The sequence below is a fragment of the Sebastes umbrosus genome, chromosome 19 (genome assembly GCF_015220745.1).
Source record: "Sebastes umbrosus isolate fSebUmb1 chromosome 19, fSebUmb1.pri, whole genome shotgun sequence".
Classification (NCBI taxonomy): Eukaryota; Metazoa; Chordata; class Actinopteri; order Perciformes; family Sebastidae; genus Sebastes; species Sebastes umbrosus.
The window spans coordinates 1,304,798-1,325,191 of NC_051287.1; the positions used below are offsets into that span (position 1 = coordinate 1,304,798).

General features: G+C 35.4%; 1 protein-coding gene across 2 annotated transcripts in view; it reads right to left on the reverse strand.

Moving 5' to 3' along the window:
- The window catches only part of LOC119478840 (arrestin domain-containing protein 3-like), a 26,846-nt gene extending 11,711 nt beyond the window's left edge, over nt 1–15,135 (reverse strand). The window contains exons 1-8 of one of the 2 annotated variants that reach the window (XR_005204511.1): nt 14,675–15,135; nt 9,140–9,221; nt 7,830–7,977; nt 6,708–6,810; nt 6,324–6,580; nt 4,427–4,580; nt 3,661–3,815; nt 2,616–3,009 (exon numbers count right to left, since the gene is read on the reverse strand). Coding sequence is in view for 1 of the 2 variants with exons in the window: in XM_037753846.1 (XP_037609774.1) it covers nt 2,932–3,009; nt 3,661–3,815; nt 4,427–4,580; nt 6,324–6,580; nt 6,708–6,810; nt 7,830–7,977; nt 9,140–9,221; nt 14,675–14,960 (1,263 nt within the window). In the remaining variant the exon portion in view is untranslated. Of the gene's footprint in view, nt 1–2,039; nt 3,010–3,660; nt 3,816–4,426; nt 4,581–6,323; nt 6,581–6,707; nt 6,811–7,829; nt 7,978–9,139; nt 9,222–14,674 lie in introns of those variants that run through there. The other variant, XM_037753846.1, reaches the window with a different exon arrangement.
- Between the last annotated feature and the right edge of the window lie 5,259 nt (nt 15,136–20,394).

The window sequence follows — 20,394 nt, forward strand, 5'->3', positions numbered from 1 at the left end:
TAATATTACAACTATACAACACGGACTGTACCGGATTAACCGGTTCAGCTGCCGCCGCAAACAACATTTTAGTTTGAAGTGATTGTAACTTCCGGGCTGCACACCTGAGTGAATCTGATTGGACGTTGCTAGTCACGTGACTCTGAATGAACCAATGATTGTGAAGCTTAACAGCCATTAGAAGCGAGACTTCAGTGCTCTACTGGAACTAATCTCTGAAATGGAAATTCGATTATTTCAGATGTATTCTAATTGTTTAACAGATCCTGATCGTGTTTTTTGTAATTTTAATTTTTTTAAACTGTAAAGTATATTTGCAGATTTTTTTGTAATGAAAAATCTAAACGTGTTTTATGTAACTACTGTTTTGAAATAATACAATATGATAAAAAATCTCTCAGAAATGTGGGAATGAGAATTATATATGATAATTCTGATCATAATTTGCCACTCTAAACCCTTATGTATACGATATGTAAATGAAACCAAATAGTACATTAAAAAAAAATAAGAAAGCTGCGAAAACAATTTATTTTTGCTGACGAGGTGTTCCCTAGAGATCCCACAACAGATCCCTGTCTAACCTGTAAACACACACATGGTTAGTGTATTCACGTCTAATTCTTACGCCCAATAATGTGCACAAGTGAGAAACATGTTCATATGACATGTGACTTCTGCATGAGCGTAACTGGAAAGAAAAATATCCTCTCATATTTCCTACTGAAAGCTGCATACTGTAAGTTATGAAATAGCATTACTCAAAAAGCTCATTCTATTATTTGCCCCTCCAGTCTGCAGAGGGGAATTAGGTCAGCAGCTCACGTGAGCTTTGTCTTACATGTGGTTTGTTGTATCTGCAGCAGCAAACGAGCTGCATGCAGAGGATGAAGGAACAGCTGCTGCAGCACATCAGGGTGTAGACCAGGGATTTACAAAGTCTGACATAGTAAACTGGAAGCATGTTACCATGGATTCAGTGAATTATGCTGTACGGGCCACAACTTGATCCCTCTATTTCTTTACAAGCTGACACACTGTCTCCATTAAAAGTATGCCGAATTATCTGTTATCAGCTCCTGTCTGCAATGTGCTCATGCATGTACAGACAACTATCACTGGATTACTGTGATACTGAAGGAAACTTAAAAACGTGACTATTCTCAGGCGAGTTCTGCAGTAAAAAGGAGCGCCTTTATTCTATGAATTCTAAACTGGTTTATGGGCTTTTTATTCTCGATAGACAACATAGATAATTACATCCTCGGACAGATGAAGTCACACTGAATCTAAAAACAAGTGTAACATGTTTGTGAGTTCAGACTTGACTGAGTTATGACTCCGGGAAGAAGTGCAATTATTTATGCAAACTGCGTCACTTGGTGGCAAGAGTTCAATACGACGGTTTATAAGAAGTGGACGTAGTCACCGTGGCGTCACCCGTTGGTTTGTGGACTGCCACTTTGAAGCCTCGAGTTCGGCATTTTGTCCGTCACCATCTTGTTTTTTTGCAACCAGAAGTGACACTAGGGGGTGGAGCTAAGTACTACTGAACGCTGAATAAGACATTTTTAGGCAACCAAAAAGGTTATAATTAGGGCTGTCAATTGATCAAAATATTTAATTGTGATTAATCGCACGATCGTCCATAATATGCCAACATTTAGCGTAAGTTTGGAGCGTTATTTAACCTCCTTCATGACAAGCTAGTCTGACCTGGTAGGTACCGATGAATTCATCAGGTTTTCTAGTTTCATATGACACCAGTATCTTCACTCTTAAAACTAAAATAAACACTACAAACGTCTCATTATTTTATAAAATAAACCTTTTATTTTATCAAAAGTTGATCATGACAGCAATAAGATCATGACAATAATAATATATAATGCACAGAAATGGAATAAAACAGCAACAGAGTATATGAAAAAAACTAGTGCAAAAGAAATCACAAATACAAAAATATATTGCACTTTTTGAAGTTTTAGGTGGAAGAAGTCATGTTTGAACAACATTCTCAATTTTGATATATTCATCTGTAAACATTTTTATCTTTTTTATTTTTATGCTTTACCATTCGTTTTTTTTGCAAGCTTCTTAACACCCGAAAAAAAAAAAAATCTACAGCAAGAGAAGCTTTAGTTTCAGAGCAGAACCCGACGACAGGCGACTCGTGGTTCTTTATCTTGGTTGGTCGGAGTTGTGCTTTATCTCTAGACCCTGTTTGGGTTTACACCTGGTCAGTTAAACCAACACACACACACACACACACACCTCTCTCTCTCTCTCACACACACATTCACACACAATCGGAGCTTTACTTTAAGTGCTCGAGGTGGTCGTTTATGTTTCTGCAATATTTGTTTTATGTCTCACAGAATTGGACATTTTCCACCTGAAGTCTGGTTAGTGACAGCGACACCTGCAAGCCCCCAGAAGCCCAAACTACCATTTAATAAGTGAAGATAGCTTTTTTGTCCCGTCTTAAAATGTGCCATTTATAGTAAAGAGTACAATATTCTAAGAGTTTGTGGACAGACTGTACTGTAGCATATAGGCCCGCGGCAATCTGCAGTATATGTAAAAACCACCGATAGAAAAAAAACAGTAATTACGGTATGTGCAAAATTCACTGCGAGGCGTGAGGAGGCGTCTTCTGACCGCTGGGAGTGATCGTCAGCCTCGTCACATAGTGGTGTTTGCCTCATCTTGAGCACAGGATATGGAGGATCCAGCATGGCTCGAAAAATCCCTGGTCCATACATCAACGGTCACCGAATACTCTGTCAGCTGACTCTGCCGGGTCAGGGAGGGTCTCGCCTTATTTATGGTGATATATAATCTGGTGAGAAGCTGGCTACGCGGGGCCTGCAGCTGAGGGGTGACGGTGTCTGGTTTGTGCAGAAGCCCTCCGAGCTCACCAAGCTCTCCTCAGCGGGACGGACACGTGTCGAGTCTCCTGACGTCGGCGGCGCCGCACACCTCCACGGGGTCGGGGTAAGGGTCGACCTGAGGGCGGGGGGGCACAGAGACAGAGCGCCATCTTTACAGGCTGCAACTCAACAAGTCAAAGATGTCTACTTAGAATTGATCAGCTTTCACGCAGAGAGATGTTCAGCTTAGCTTAGCTTAGCACAAAGACTGGAAACAGAGGGAAACAGCTAGCGTGGCTCTCTGCAAAAGCAACAAAATCCACAACAAATCTGCCTCTAAATCTCTCTGATTAACACAATCTCCTGTGTTCATCCGTACAAAAACAAACAAATCACCGTTATACAGAGTTAAGACAGATTTAACATATAAGAGGTGTGCTGCCTCTTCCTGCTGGAGCAACTTACAGAAATGATTTAAAGTCACTTCTAGAAGATCTGGAAAATAGTACTCTTCATCAATAAGTTTGCTTTTAAATGTACGATGTTTTACTTACAGTAAGAAGTAGTAGTAGAAAATCAAACCTGTTTGTGCATCTGAACTGGGTTTTGTCTATATTCTCTTTTACTGCATCGTATCTGGATATTTTGTATATTTTGTATATTTTGTATATTTTTTTACTGCATCTTAACTGTATATGTTGTATATGTTGTATACTCTCTTACAGTGTGTGACAGTCTGTGTATGGTGTATTTATTTGTGTGTACTGATCATGTGTATTGAGCGTACCTCAGCGTAGAGTGGCGGCGGCAGATATCTGAACTCTGTGATGTACGTCAGCAGAGATCCCCGGTCCTCTCCCTCGCCGTCGGACCGATCACAGCCGTGCAGACAGTCCCGTCTGTGAGACTCTGATATGGCGAGGTCGCTGTAACTCGGCGGAGCTGCAACAGACAAGCGAGCGTTAGAGATCCTCGCGTAGCGGCTGATCTCGTGGAGCATAGCTTAGCTTAGCATAAAGAATGGAAACGGGTGGAAACAGTTAGCCTAACATGTTTGTTTATACTTATATTAGGAGAGAAGAGAAGATAGATATAGAAAAGGAAATGAAAAAAATAAATAATTAAAAATAAAATAAAAATGAGGGATAAAGTTAGAAAATAGAAATAAAAGAATAAAAAAATAGAATAGGAATAATTATAAACAAAAACAAAAAAAATAGAAAAAAATAAATAGGGAAAAAATAAAATAAAATAAAAATAAAAATGAGATAAAGTTAGAAAATAGAAATAAAAAAAAAATAGAATAGGAATAATAATAAACAAAAATAAATTAAAAAAAAATAGAGAAGAGAAAAAAAAAAATGAGAGATGAAGTTAGAAACTAGAAATAAAAGAATAAAAAAATAGAATAAAATATATAAAAAATAAATAGAGAAAACTAAATAGGGACAAAATAAAATAAAATAAAATAAAATAAAATAAAATAAAATAAAATAAAATAAAATAAAATGTTAGAGATCCTCGTGTAGCGGGTGATCTCATGTTCCTCTTACCCTCGGGTCTCTCCGACAGGCCCAGCCAGCTCAAAGTGCTGCAGTTGCTGCTGATGCTGGAGGTGCGGGTGGCGCAGGCGTGCAGCGGTATGGTCCCTATCACCAACGGCAACGAGAGAGACAAATTCAACCCGCCGGGAACGTCCACGTACACCTGCAGGCAGAAAAAACATGAAACATGAAACAGGGAAGAACATTTTGATCTCAGTGGGAGCCAGTTGGACCGGTTCATATCGGAGTATTTTCATATACACATGACCTGAAGTGAATTATACACAACCTGTCACACTCTGTACTCTGTACCGTATAACTGTACCATAACACCTGTCTGAAACACTTTAACAGCTCCTTCCTGATCCATCTGCAACGGTATTACCCTCCTAATAATAATAATAATAATAATAATAATAATAATAATAATAATAATATCACACTTTGGGACTCTAAGCAACACTGTGCTGCCTAAAAATATAGTTTTTTTTTATTGTTCCTGTTTATTTATTTAACAAAGTTGTAGGTTGTAGTTTTTAGGGTGTTATGAGCTAATTATTAGTAGTTTTTCTTGCGTTACTTATTTGTTATTTTTATGCAGGTTATCAGTTATTATTAGTTTTAATGTGTTTTTAGCTAGTTATTAGTTTTTATTGTGTTTTTAGAAGGTTATCAGTAGTTTAATAGCTATTAATATTAGTTTTTAGAATGTTTTTACTAGGTTATTAGGAGGTTTTTATTAGTTTTTAGTGTGTTTTTAGCAGGTTATTAATACGTTTTTAGCTGTTATTATCAGTTTTAATGTGTTTTTTGCTGTTATTATTAGTTTTTAGAGTGTTTTTAGTAAGTTATTGGTAGTTTATTAGCAAGTTATTAGTTTGTTTGTTTGTTTTTTGCCGTTATTATTAGTTTTTAGCGTGTTTTTAGAAGGTTATTAGGAGGTTTTTATTGTTTTTTATAGTGTTTTAACAGGTTATCAGTAGGTTATTAGCTGTTATTATTAGTTTGAATGTGTTTTTTGCTAGTTATTGGTAGGTTATTAGCAAATTATTATTAGTTTGTTTGTTTTTAGCTGTTATTATTAGTTTTTAGCGTGTTTTTCGAAGGTTATTAGGAGGTTTGTATTGTTTTTTAGTGTGTTTTTAACAGGTTATCAGTAGGTTATTAGCTGTTATTATTATTTTTGAATATGTATTTAGCTGTTAATATTAGTTTTTAGAATATTTTTAGTAGGATATTAGGAGGTTTTTATTAGTTTTTAGTGTATTTTTAGCAGATTATTGGTAGGTTATTAGCAAGTTATCATTAGTTTGTTTGTTTTTAGCCAGCTGTTATTAGTTTTTAGAGTGTTTTTAGTAGGTTATTATTCATTTTTAGTGTTTTTCTAGCAGGTTATTGGTAGGTTATTAGCAAGTTATTATTAGTTTTAATGTGTTTTAGCTGTTATTAGTTTTTAGAGTGTTTTTAGAAGGTTATTATTAGTTTTAGTGTGTTTTAGTGGTTTATAGTAGTTTATTAGTGCAGGATATTAGGAAGTTATTGTTTTTATTTTATTGTGGAACCAGCAGGTTATTAGTGCACAGTTTATTATTTGTTTCTGTGTGTTATTAGCAGGTTATTCATGTGTTTATAGCAGGTTATTAGTATACAGTTTATTATTTTTTGGTCATTTTTACTGTGTTACTTTATTGTTATTTTTATTATGAAAACGGTTTTAAATTTGAGCCCGGTAGATTAATATTATAACGTGGGGCTCCATAGTTTAACTGAATAGTGAGTAGATAGTAGTGAGTTTGAATGCAGTACGTTTACTTGTAACAGAGTATTTGTTTTACAGTGTGATACTTTCACTACAGTAAAGGATCAGAGTACTTCTGGTCTACACATGGTGGCTCTCAGGACTCACCACCAGGGCGTACTCCACTCTGATGATGGGACAGTCCAGGATGGAGGGCGACACCGGGGGGATCTTCAGCAGCTTGCCCTCCCAGCTCTGACTCTTCCCCTGCAGCAGAGGGTCTCCTCTCAGATTGGACACCAGCTGCTGGATCTGCTTGCCCTTGCCCTTGGCGAAGAAGGTCTGGGTCTGGTACAGGGCGGCCTTGGGCACCACGACCCGGGACGAACAGTTCTCCACCTCGGCGAAGATTTGGATCGACTCGCCTTGGAGAGAAGGGAGAAGAGATCAGTCTGTCGGACTGAGAGAGAAGTGGAATAAGTGAAGAGTCTCGGGAGTAAAGAAGAAGAAGAAGAAGAAGAGTTGGAGGAGTGAGGAGGAGGCGTGGCTCACCTGGTGTGTAGCCCTTTCGCTCTATCTTGGCACTGAGGGAGATCGGACCTGAAGCACAGAACCAGCAGCACAGCGTCTTCTCCTTTGTACCAGCCTGAGGGGCCTGAAGCACAAAACCACCGACAACGTCACAACAGCTCCCGCCTTCTTAAAGACACATTATGAGAAATAAGCTCATTCACTTTCCTGCAGAGTTACACGATAAGATTGATACCACTACCACAGCCGGTTAGCTTAGCTTAGCATAATGACTGGAAACGGGGGGAAACAGCTAGCCTGACATGTTTGTTTATACTTATATTAGGAGAGAAGAGAAAATAAATATAGAGGAGGAATTGAAAATAAATAAATAAATAGATAAATAAATAAAAATCAGAATTAAAAGAATACAAAATAGAATAATAATAAACAAAAATAAATAAAAACTAAATAGGGAAAAACATAAAATAAAATAAAAATGAGAGACAAAGTTAAAAAATAGAGATAAAAAAATAAAAAAAATAGAGTAGGAAAAATAATAGAAAAAAAAATAAATAAAAACTAAATAGGGAAAAATGAAATAAAAATAAAATGAAAATGAGAGATAAAGTTAGAAAATAGAAATAAAAGAATAAAAAAATAGAATAGGAATAATAATAATAAACAAAAATCAATAAAAACCAAATAGGGAAAAAATAAAATCAAATATAATTAAAAAAAGAGAGATAAAGTTAGAATATAGAAATAAAAGAATAAAAAAAAAATAGAATAAGAAAATTAATATACACAAAACAAAAAACAAAAAATAGAGAAAACTAAATAGGGAAGAAATAAAATAAAAATAAAATGAAAATGAGAGATAAAGTTAGAAAATAGAAATAAAAGAATCAAAAAATGGAATAGGAATAATAATAAACAAACAAAAATGAATAGAAAAATAAAAAAAGTAAAGTTTTTTACATACTCATTTAGTTTGGGGGTAAGGGGGGGGGGTTATATAATTTTTCTTTAATACATAAAAAACAAAATGTAAAAACACAAGTTGTGTTAGTTTAATGTTTTCCAATGAAAATGAGAATAATGCTGTAGAAATGATCATCCCCTCTAATATGGTAAATCATCATATTGCAGTAGTACTCCTACCAGCAGCAGCGGCGTGTTGATGTCGATGTGCTCGAACACAATGAACTCTTTCTTCACTTTGACCGGCAGCAGCCACGGACGGTGGAGTTCAGCTTTCACCCAGTACCGCACGCTGCCGTGCTTCCCCTCGAAGGAAGTGGCCAGAGCCCTGACACACGGGAGGGGAAACAGAGTGTTATTAGTACTACTGCGGTTGTGTACTGTAAATGGGTATCTGGGTATTTACTGCAGCGGTGGACGAAGTACTCAGATCCTTTACTTGAGCAAAAAGTACCACAACAACGATGTTAAAATACTCAATTAGCAGCAAACTCCTGCAGTCATAATCCTGTTTAAGTAAAAGAAGTATCATCAGCTAAATGTACTTTATGTATCAGAAGTAAAAGTACTCATTGTGCAGTATAATGTACTTAAAGTATCATCAGTAAAAGTACTCATTGTGCAGTAAAATGTACTTAAAGTATCAGTAGTAAAAGTACTCATTGTGCAGTAAACGTACTTAAAGTATCAGTAGTAAAAGTACTCATTGTGCAGTATAATGTACTTAAGTATCAGTAGTAAAAGTACTCATTGTGCAGTAAACATACTTAAAGTATCAGTAGTAAAAGTACTCATTGTGCAGTAAACGTACTTAAAGTATCAGTAGTAAAAGTACTCATTGTGCAGTAAACGTACTTAAAGTATCAGTAGTAAAAGTACTCATTGTGCAGTAAACGTACTTAAAGTATCAGTAGTAAAAGTACTCATTGTGCAGTATAATGTACTTAAGTATCAGTAGTAAAAGTACTCATTGTGCAGTAAACGTACTTAAAGTATCAGTAGTAAAAGTACTCATTGTGCAGTATAATGTACTTAAGTATCAGTAGTAAAAGTACTCATTGTGCAGTAAACGTACTTAAAGTATCAGTAGTAAAAGTACTCATTGTGCAGTAAACGTACTTAAAGTATCAATAGTAAAAGTACTCATTGTGCAGTATAATGTACTTAAGTATCAGTAGTAAAAGTACTCATTGTGCAGTAAACATACTTAAAGTATCAGTAGTAAAAGTACTCATTGTGCAGTAAAATGCACTTAAAGTATCAGTAGTAAAAGTACTCATTGTGCAGTAAACATACTTAAAGTATCAGTAGTAAAAGTACTCATTGTGCAGTAAAATGTACTTTAAGGAACCACTGGACTAATCTAATTATTGTAAAAGTTGAATCTGTAAAGTAACTAAAGAGTAGAAGTATAAAGTAGCATTAAATAGAAATACTCAAGTAAAGTACGTCGAAGTTGTACTAAGTAATTGTATTTAGTTACTACTCACATCTGAGGCAGGTTGAAGCTGAAGGCGAACTCGTGTAATCCGGCGTGGAGAACAGTCAGACCTTCCTCTGGACACTCCTCATCTGAAAGACACAGTTTCCAGTCAGTTACCACATAAAGTCACATAGTCTTATCACACAACACTCTCTACTTATCACTCCAGCTCAGAACACTTATGTACAACTGCTAGAGGCCTGTAAGAAGAGAATAACACGTACAGTAAACACACAGGAGAGACAGAAGTCACCAGACCGGAGCTGCAAAGACTCATTTTGAGTTGTTGTTCATGTAAAAACGCCCCAAAGAAAGCTGTTTTAAGACCCTCAAACATGAAGACTTCCTGCTTTTCTCTGGTTCATATCTAAATAAAGTGAATATTTTGGACAAAACAAACAATATGAGGACGCCATCTTGGACACTGAGGACATGTTTCACTATTTTGTGGTATTTTATAAACTAAAGGTTTAATCAACTTATCAAAATAACTGGCACAATACTGATCATGAAATTAATCATTAGTTACAGAGGAAGTATTCCTTTGAGAATACTTTAAGTACTAATACCACACTCTATTACAGTAAAAGTACTAATAATACACTGTAAAAATACTCTATTACAGTAAAAGTACTAATAATACACTGTAAAAATACTCTGTTAAACGTAAAAATACTAATACCACACTGTAAAAATACTCTGATACAACTAAAAGTAGTAATACCAAACTGTAAAATACTCTGTTACAGGTTAAAGTACTAATTCCACACAAGTAAAAGTACTAATAGCACACTGTAAAAACACTCTGATACAAGTAAAAGCACTAATACCACACTGTAAAAACACTCTGATACAAGTAAAAGCACTAATACCACACTGTAAAAACACTATGATACAAGTAAAAGTACTAATACCACACTGTAAAAACACTCTGATACAAGTAAAAGTACTAATACCACACTGTAAAAATAGTCTGTTACAAGTAAAAGTACTAATACCACACTGTAAAAAACACTCTAATACAAGTAAAAGTACTAATAGCATGCTGTAAAAATACTCTGTTACAAGTAAAAGTACTAATCCCACACTGTAAAAATACTCTGATACAAGTAAAGGTACTAATACCACACTGTAAAAACACTCTAATACAAGTAAAAGTACTAATAGCACGCTGTAAAAATACTCTGATACAAATAAAGGTACTAATACCACACTGTAAAAATATTCTGTTACAGTAAAAGTACTAATACCACACTGTAAAATACTCTGTTACAGGTTAAGTACTAATACCACACAAGTAAAGGTATTAATACCACACAAGGAAAAATACTAATACCAAACTGTAAAAACACTCTAATACAAGTAAAAGTACTAATCCCACACTGTTAAAATACTCTGATAAAAGTAAAGGTACTAATACCACACTGTAAAAATACTCTGTTACAGTAAAAGTACTAATACCACACTGTAAAAATATTATGTTACAGTAAAAGTACTAATAGCACACTGTAAAAACACTCCTACACATAAAAGTACTAATACTACACTGTAAAAATACTCTGTTACAGTAAAGGTACTAATACCACACTATATATAGCGCAATAAAGCAGCATATCTGTTCACTCCCATGTTGATAAGAGTATTAAATACTTGACAAATCTCCCTTTAAGGTACATTTTGAACAGATAAAACGATGTGTGATTAATTTGTAATTTTTAATCGATTAACAGCCATAAATTCTCATTAAAATAAAAGTTGTTTATTGATCCGAAACTCAGGTGTTATATCAGCACTCGTATCGCAGATTTCAAAACTAAACCCACACTTAGTACGCGTAACAAAAACCTATAAATAACATCCAGTTAACAGTCGGTTTCATCATTTGAAAGAACACGTTCGTGTGGTTTTATTGGTGTATTTGCATCAGTATGAGCTGCAACACGACCTGCGTCCACTTCCTGCTTTCTGCTCTTGTTATTGTTTGTGTTTAAAAGGCGTCTGCAGTCAAACCTGCTGAACTTCAACTTCCTGCCACCTCAGCATCTGTCTGTCTGTCTGTCTGTCCGTCTGTCTGTCTTTCTATCTGTCCGTCTGTCTGTCTGTCCGTCTGTCTGTCTTTCTATCTGTCTGTCTATCTGTCCGTCTGTCTGTCTGTCTGTCTGTCTGTCTTTCTATCTGTCTGTCTGTCTGTCTGTCTGTCTGTCTGTCTGTCTGTGGGTGTTCGTATGTGTTTGGCGTGTGTCATAAACAGCTTGCATGCATGCGTGTGTGTGTGTGGCCGGGTGTGTGTGTGTGTGTGTGTGTGTGTGCGTGGCCGGGTGTGTGTGTGTGTGCGTGTGGCCGGGTGAACACACAGTGAGCCTGAGCAGACCGGTATGAACCAGACTGAGCAGCTTCCTTCAGCTGGAAACTCCAACGCATGCATCACAGTTCAACCGGCCCCATTGGACGGAGAGCGTGACACACAACCGCGGCCCTGGGCTCTGATTGGTGCAGCCCCCGACAAGCCCCCGCCCACATTAGTAACAGCCATGTGGTGTGTTGCATGCAAGGAGGAGGAGGAGGAGGAAGAGGAGGAGGAGGAGGAGGAAGAGGAGGAAGAGGGTGTCCTCCTCTCACACTGAACTAACAGGTAGAGCTGGAACTCTCACGTGTTAAATGATGACAGGAAAAACACGACTTTTAACACTCAGAGCTTTTTATTCACATTTAAACACAAAGAAAGAATATCACATTTTAGAACAAAATCAGTCCTCAAAGTTCAACTTGTTTATACAAAACTAAATAAAGTACTAATACCACACTGTACAAATACTCTGTTACTAGTAAAAGTACTACAAAAATACTCTGTTACAATAAAAGTACTAATATCACACTGTAAAAATACTGTTTCAAGTAAAAGTACTAATACCACACTGTAGAAATACTCTGTTACAAGTAAAAGTACTAATACCACACTGTAAAAACACTGTTACAAGTAAAAGTACTAATACCGCACTGTAAAAATACTCTGTTACAAATAAAAGTACTAATAGCACGCTGTAAAAAATACTGTTACACGTAAAAGTACTAATACCACACTGTAAAAATACTCTGATACAAATAAAAGTACTAATACTGCACTGTAAAAATACTGTTACAAATAAAAGTACTAATAGCACGCTGTAAAAAATACTCTGTTACATGTAAAAGTACTAATACCACACTGTAAAAATACTCTGTTACATGTAAAAGTACTAATACCACACTGTAAAAATACTATGTTACACGTAAAAGTACTAATACCACCTTTACACGTGTGTAAGCAAAGATGGCCGACGACGAACAGGAAGAATTAGTGATGTTTGAATATTGAGGACGGTTGACGTCACGGAGACACGTTAAATAAACTAGTTGCTCCTCCATCTCTGAGCTCCATCTCTGAGCTCCATCTCACTACTACTTTATGCTTCACGTTTAGCATTAGCTCATGTGTTAGCCGCGGTTGCCATGACGACTTAAAAGTTGTATAAAAACAATGGTTTGAAAAACCTGGATTTTTTGAGGCCAAAACTGATGAAGATATTTACGATAACATAAACAAACTCTTGTTATGAAAAAAATGACTGTTAGTTTTAGGAAACGATGGCGGTTTGGGTTAAAATAACACAGGAAGTGCTGTAACTGACAAAAACCTTCATCCCTGAAAGTTGAAGCAACTCTGATGTCATCATTTCACTTCTTCTTCACCCTTGACCTTTGACCCCGACATCCATCCATCGTTGAATAAACAAAAACACTGACAGGAAGTACGTTCAGTAAAAAGTAAATAAATAAATAAATAAATAGAGAAATAAAAAAATAAGTAAACATAAATAAATTTAAAAAATAGATGAATAAATAAATAAATAAATAAATAGAAAAATGAGTAAATAAATAGATGAATAAATAAATAGATAAATAAACAAATACATAAATGAATGAATAAATAAGTAAATAGATAAATTGATGAATAAATAAATAACATATAAATAAATGGATAAATAAATAGATATATAATACATAAATAAATGAATAAATTAATGAATAAATAAATAAATGACTAAATAGATAAATCAATAAATAGATAAATGAATTAATCAATAAATAAATGGATAATACATGTATAAATGGATAAATTAATGAATAAATAAATGAGTAAATAGATAAATAAATTAATAAATAAATAGATGAATAAATTAACAGATAATACATAAATGAATAAACAGATAAATAAAATAAATAAAATAAATAAAATAAATAAAATAAATAAAATAAATAAAATAAATAAATCCTCAGAAACAAGTCCATGTTTTTTAAACGTGTCTCACAAAGTCCAAAGAGAACTGGCCCCCATACTGGTACTACTACAGTGTAATGGTGTGATGTAAAAGCTTCATTTACATCAAACTGTCCACTCCCTCATTTGCATCATGTTTTACAAGTAAAGCAGAACAACACAGGTGGAGGAAGAGGATTCAACCAGCAGCAGCAGCTGAGATAGTATTCTACTACACAGAGAGAGAGAGAGAGAGAGAGAGAGAGAGTCAGCTGGGTCCTCCTCTTCCTCCCTCCTCCTCCTCCTCCTCCTCCCTCTCTGGCTGTTTCTGAACAGGTTTGAACCGCTTCTAACAAAGGGAGTTGCCTGGACGAGGCTTGCTTCAGGATGTCATCAGTAAAAATGTTTATTCCCCCTTTCAGTCTGAGTAAATGTGGCACAAAAACAACAACCCTTCGCATGCTTTCGATATCTGCATTCTTTCTGTTTTTTATTTCATAAACGAGCTGCAACTTTTTCCCTCCTGCACCAAAACCCCCCAGATACATACAGTATGGAGATGTCACTGCTGCCTCTTATCAGACCTTTAGAAATGAGCCAAAAAGCAGCTCTAGTATGGACGTTCTTACTGGACTTTATTAGTTGTAACCAACAGAAGACATTCAACAAATGTGTACCATGATCTGCAAATATTTCACTATCCACAAACATGTATTTTTGTATATTTGTGTTGTGTAAAGTCACATCCACAAAAATTACATACAGGGTGATTTGCAAATACAAATAACTTACTCTGTGAATATGTATTTCAAGGTTTACATGTAAAGTGATATCTACACATTTGTGCATCTATTTCTACACATTTGCAGATTGCTTCGTGTGCATTTGTGGGCAAATGTGTAGATGTAAACCTTTAAATACGTATTTACAGAGTAAGTTATTTGCATTTGCAAATCACCCTGTATGTATTTTTGTGGATGTGACTTTACACAACACAAATATACAAAAATACCTGTTTGTGGATAGTGAAATATCTGCAGATCATGGTACACATTTGTTGAATGTCTTCTGTTGGTTACAACTAATAAAGTCCAATATGAACTTCCATACTAGAGCTGCATCAGCTGTTGCATCAGCACCACACTGGCTCAGTCTGGAGCTGATGATGGATGTGGTTTTGTTTGTGTGCATTAATAAAGTTTTGTGTTATCATAAAGTTGTGCACACATGATGGATGAGTCTTACCTGTCTCCTCTCCTATCAAGGTGTCTTGGTGGTGCAGGTACTCCACCTCCTCGGTGTAGTTCTGGGTGTAAGCCGTGTTGGCTCCGGCGTTCCGGGACTCGGTCCAGCGGACCTTGGCGACTCCTCTGGCGGTGATGTGGAGGCTCTTCGCCCGCACAGCTCCGCTCACCTCCACCACCACCCGGCCGGTCACCAGGTCTCCACCGGAGAACGCAGGCAGGTTGTTCTCATTCAGGCTGTCAAAGTCAAAGTAGACCGACAAGGCCCTCACTTTGCCCAGCACCATGTCTGCAGCAGAAACACAGAATGGAGGAGAAGCTGTGAGGAGCAGCAGACACAGCGCGCCTCTAGCCGAGGGAGCGCAGCGCAGAGCCGGCTGCTGCTCGGCGGATGAGTCGGTGCTGCTGGTTCATCTGGACGCTCAGCTGATGGTGAGCTGCTCTCAGCTCTCAGCTCTGCAGCTCCTCTCTGCTCTCCTCTCTGCAGCAGATCCGCTCTTAAAGCCTCTGCACGCACAGAACAACCTCACTGAGCATGTGCACGAGCCGCAGTACAGACAGCCTGTAGTACTACTGACGAATACTCCGTTTCTAAAGAAAAGGAAATAGATTACAAATCATTATTAGAATCAACAGAAAATAGATTTTTTCCTGGATCTGATCCAGAGGAACATTTAGTACTCTACTAAAGTACAAGGTACTTCAAGGTACTTGTAAGAAAATGTACTCAAGTACTTCTACTTTAATTGTGTATATTGTGTTTATTAAGTACCTCGAAATTATACTTAAGTACATGTACTCTCCTTGTGTATTTCTACTTTATGTTGCTTCATACTTCACTACTTCAGAGTGTTGTTTCCCTCTGAGATGTAGTCGAGTAGCAGTGATGTACTGTAGTAGCTTTAATATGGAAATACTCAAGTACAAGTACCTTAAAATTGTACTTAAGTACAGTACTTGAGTAAATGTACTTAGTTACTTTACGCTACTGTCTGTAAGAGTTTAATATTTGTAATGTTTTCCTTTCCATCCATTGGTTTGCATTAATACTGGAATGTAACTAAGCTTACATGTACTCAAGTACACTTTTAAGTACTTGTACTTTCCTTGTGTATTTCTACTTTATGTTGCTTCATACTTCACTACTTCAGAGTGTTGTTTCCCTCTGAGATGTAGTCGAGTAGAAGTATAAAGAAACAGAAAATACTTAAGTAAAGTGCAAGTACTTACCAGTAGGTACAGTACTTGAGTAAATGTACTCAGTTACTTTACGCCACTGTCTGTAGTTTGCATTAATGCTGGAATTTAAGTAAGTCAATTTACTCGAGTACTTCTACATTAATTGTGTATATTGTGTTTATTAAGTACCTCAAAATCATACTGAAGTACATGTACTCAAGTACAGTACTTTTCTTGTGTATTTCTACTTTATGTTGCTTCATACTTCACTACTTCAGAGTGTTGTTTCCCTCTGAGATGTAGTCGAGTAGAAGTATAAAGTAACAGAAAATACCAAGTAAAGTACAAGTACTTACCATTAGGTACAGTACTTGAGTAAATGTACTTAGTTACATTCCAGTATTAATGCAAACCAATGGATGGAAAGGAAAACATTACAAATATTAAACTCCTACAGACAGTGGCGTAAAGTAACTAAGTACATTTACTCAAGTACTGTACTTAAGTACAATTTTAAGGTACTTGTACTTGAGTATTTCCATATTAAAGCTACTACAGTACATCACTGCTACTCGACTACATCTCAGAGGGAAACAACACTCTGAAGTAGTGAAGTATGAAGCAACATAAAGTAGAAATACACAAGGAGAGTACAAGTACTTGAGTACATGTTTAAGTACAATTTCGAGGTACTTAATAAACACAATATACACAATTAAAGTACAAGTACTTGAGTAAATTGACTTACTTTAATTCCAGCACTAATGCAAACTACAGACAGTGGTGTAAAGTAACTAAGTACATTTACTCAAGTACTGTACTTACTGGTAAGTACATGCACTTTACTTGGTATTTTCTGTTTCTTTATACTTCTACTCGACTACATCTCAGAGGGAAACAACACTCTGAAGTAGTGAAGTATGAAGCAACATAAAGTAGAAATACACAAGGAAAGTACAAGTACTTAAAAGTGTACTTGAGTACATGTACTTAGTTACATTCCAGCATTAATGCAAACCAATGGATGGAAAGGAAAACATTACAAATATTAAACTCTTACAGACAGTAGTGTAAAGTAACTAAGTACATTTACTCAAGTACTGTACTTAAGTACAATTTTAAGGTACTTATACTTGAGTATTTCCATATTAAAGCTACTACAGTACATCACTGCTACTCGACTACATCTCAGAGGGAAACAACACTCTGAAGTAGTGAAGTATGAAGCAGCATAAAGTAGAAATACACAAGGAGAGTACAAGTACTTGAGTACATGTTTAAGTACAATTATGAGGTACTTAATACACACAATATACACAATTAAAGTACAAGTACTTGAGTAAATTGACTTACTTTAATTTCATCATTAATGCAAACCAATGGATGGAAAGGAAACATTACAAATATTAAACTCCTACAGACAGTGGCGTAAAGTAACTAAGTACATTTACTCAAGTACTGTACTTCAGTACACTTTTGTGATACTTATTATTACCTGGAATTTTACTGAATTCTGATTTATGGGTGTATTTTGGGTCTGCTTCCGACTGATGTTGGAAACTAAGTATTCAAGTACTGTACTTAAGTACTTTACAATAGCATTTTTATTTTCTGCTATACTTTTACTCCACTAATGTACTTTTACTGCACTACAACGGCAGTTACTTTGCAGATTTTTAATTAATCATTTAATTAACTAATAAATGCTGATGCAACATTAAAGTGATGAATAACTTAATGCATCAATAATTATAATACAGTAATATAATATAGATTATTCTGTATAATGAGTACTTTTACTTTTGATACTTTAAGTATATTTTGGTGCTGATACTTAAGTACTTTTACTTGTGACGGAGTATTTCTGCCTTGTAGTATTACTACATTATTACTATGATCTGAGTACTTCATCCACCACTGCTTGGTACTAATTACAGAGGAAAATAGAGAGAATAAGAATAAGAATAAGAATAATAACAATAAAACAAATAATAATAATAAATAAATGAATAAATACAAAAATACAAAAATTAAAAAAAGGAAATGAATAAATGAATTAATAATGAATGAATGAATGAATTAAATAGAGAAAAATAGAGATGATAATATTAATAATAAATAAATAGACACATAAAGAAATGAATGAATGAATGAACAAATAAATAAATAAATAAATAAATAAATAAATAAACAAATAAATACATTTAAAAATTAAATTTATTTAAAAAAAAATAAAGAAACAAATACATTTTTTTTAAAATAAATAAATAAAAAAATAATTAATAAATAAACAAACAAATAAATAAATAAATAAATAAACAAATAAATAAATACATTTCTCACATAAATCTCCAAACTGGATCACCAAAATGTTTTTTTTTTTTTATATGTGCATTTGTTAAAAATAAGCAGGTTCTTAAAACCCAATGAGGAAAAATTAAATCAAATTACTTAAAAAATCTCAAAGCCTATAAAATGTTGAGGAGAAATTTAGATGAAAATCTCAAAGTCCGTCTTTTCATGACGACAGTACAGACTCCATCGGCTGATGAAGATCACGTGGTATGATGAAAGCTCCAGAACAGCTACTACATCAACCCAACTTAAAATAAAGAGATGAAGAAGACTGGCCCGACGGGTGGGGGGGGGGTGGTGTCTCTGAGATTAACCCTGTGTACGATGTGATAACGATACGATACGATAATACTTTGTCAGACAGGTCTGAAATTTGTTTTGCATAACAGCAGCTCCATTTGCAACATCACAAAAAGGACAAAGACAAGAAACAAGGATACAAACATTTAAACATTACAATCACAGAAGACGATGTTCAGGGCCCTTCAACGCACATTTGATCTGGGATTAGGCTCCATATTTAGTTTTAGGATTGACTGGTGCACAAAAGAGTGCTTCAGTCTAACCTTATTAAATCGTGGAACCCTGTATCTCCGATTTGATGGTAACAATTGATATTCACTGTTCAAAACGTGGTTTGGGTCAGAGACGATGGTGTGACCCCAACCATGTTTTGAACAGTGAATATCAATGTGTGACGCACTGAGCTCTGATGACTCACGGTGTCTAATCTGCTCCCAGTGGTTGAACTGGTAACGAGGTCAACGGGTACAAACACACAGACCGGGAGGGAAGTAAATCAAAGATGCTCACTGTAAAGCAGAAGTTGGATCATCAGGAAGGAAGTGAACCGACCTGAGAGCAACAGAGTTCATGTACGACGACGACGACGACGAAGGAGACGTCGGCTGCAGAGCCGAATAAAAAGAGATATAACTCTGATAATGAAAATAATTCATGTCACTTTTATCATTGTAATGGTTTCTTTTAGTTATATTTGGCAGAGGAAAAAACAGAAACTAGCCACTAAAATGTCATATCTCAGGTATCAGAGAGGATCCAGATGCAGAAATGTGCTTTTTCTGTTTTCATTTATTCTATTTATCCAAATCAAATCAACTTCTGAGGATGATGAACACCTGGAATTACACACAATAAGGAAACGGTGTGGGTGAACTGTCATACTGTAAGAAAACGACCCACTGGTGGAGCACCGGGTGCACTGGGAGCATCCCACCTGGGAAAGCACTTCAAATGAAAACACCAATAAAATGTGCCACCATCATATCCGTTTTAACGCAACTTGTGATTTTTAGGTTGTAGTGGCTCAGTTTTAAAGTTAGAGTGAAGATACTGGTATCATATGAAACTACCTGATGACTCCATCGGCACCAACCATGTCATACTTGGTTGAGGAAAAACTGACAGGGCCGAAAAATTACGGAAAAATGCGGAAGAAAAGCAGAAAAAAATCTGAAAAATTACCAAAAAATGTCCCAAAAATTTCCAAAAAGGAGGAAGAAAAGTCTGAAAAATGTCTGGAAAAATGTCCAAAAAATATCCGAAAAATTACAGAAAAATGTCTGAAAAAAGGCAGAAGAAAAGTCTAAAAAATTACTGAAAAAATATCCCAAAAATTTTCAAAAAGGAGGAAGAAAGGCAGAAGAAAAGTCTGAAAAATGTCCAAAAAATATCCCCAAAATTACAGAAAAATATCTGAAAAAAGGCAGAAGAAAAGTCTGAAAAATTACTGAAAAAATATCCCAAATATTACCAAACAAATTCCAAAAAGGCGAAAGAAAAGTCTGAAAAATGATCGAAAAAATGACGGAAAAATTACCAAAAAAATTCCAAAAAAGGCAGAAGTCTAAAAAATGACTGAAAAAAAGTCACAAAAATGTCCAAAAAAGGAAGAAGAAAGGCAGAAGAAAAGTCTGAAAAATGTCCCAAAAATACCTGAAAATCACAGAAAAATGTCTGAAAAAAGGCGGAAGAAAGTCTGAAAAATTACCGAAAAAATTCCAAGAAAGGCAGAAGAAAAGTCTGAAAAATGTAAAGAAAAAAGTCTGAAAAATGAAGCTTTAAAACCTGATGAATCCATTGGCACCAACCATGTCATAGTAGCTTGTCATGAAGGAGGTTAAATAACGCTCCAAACTGACACAAAATTTTGTCATGTCCATGTTC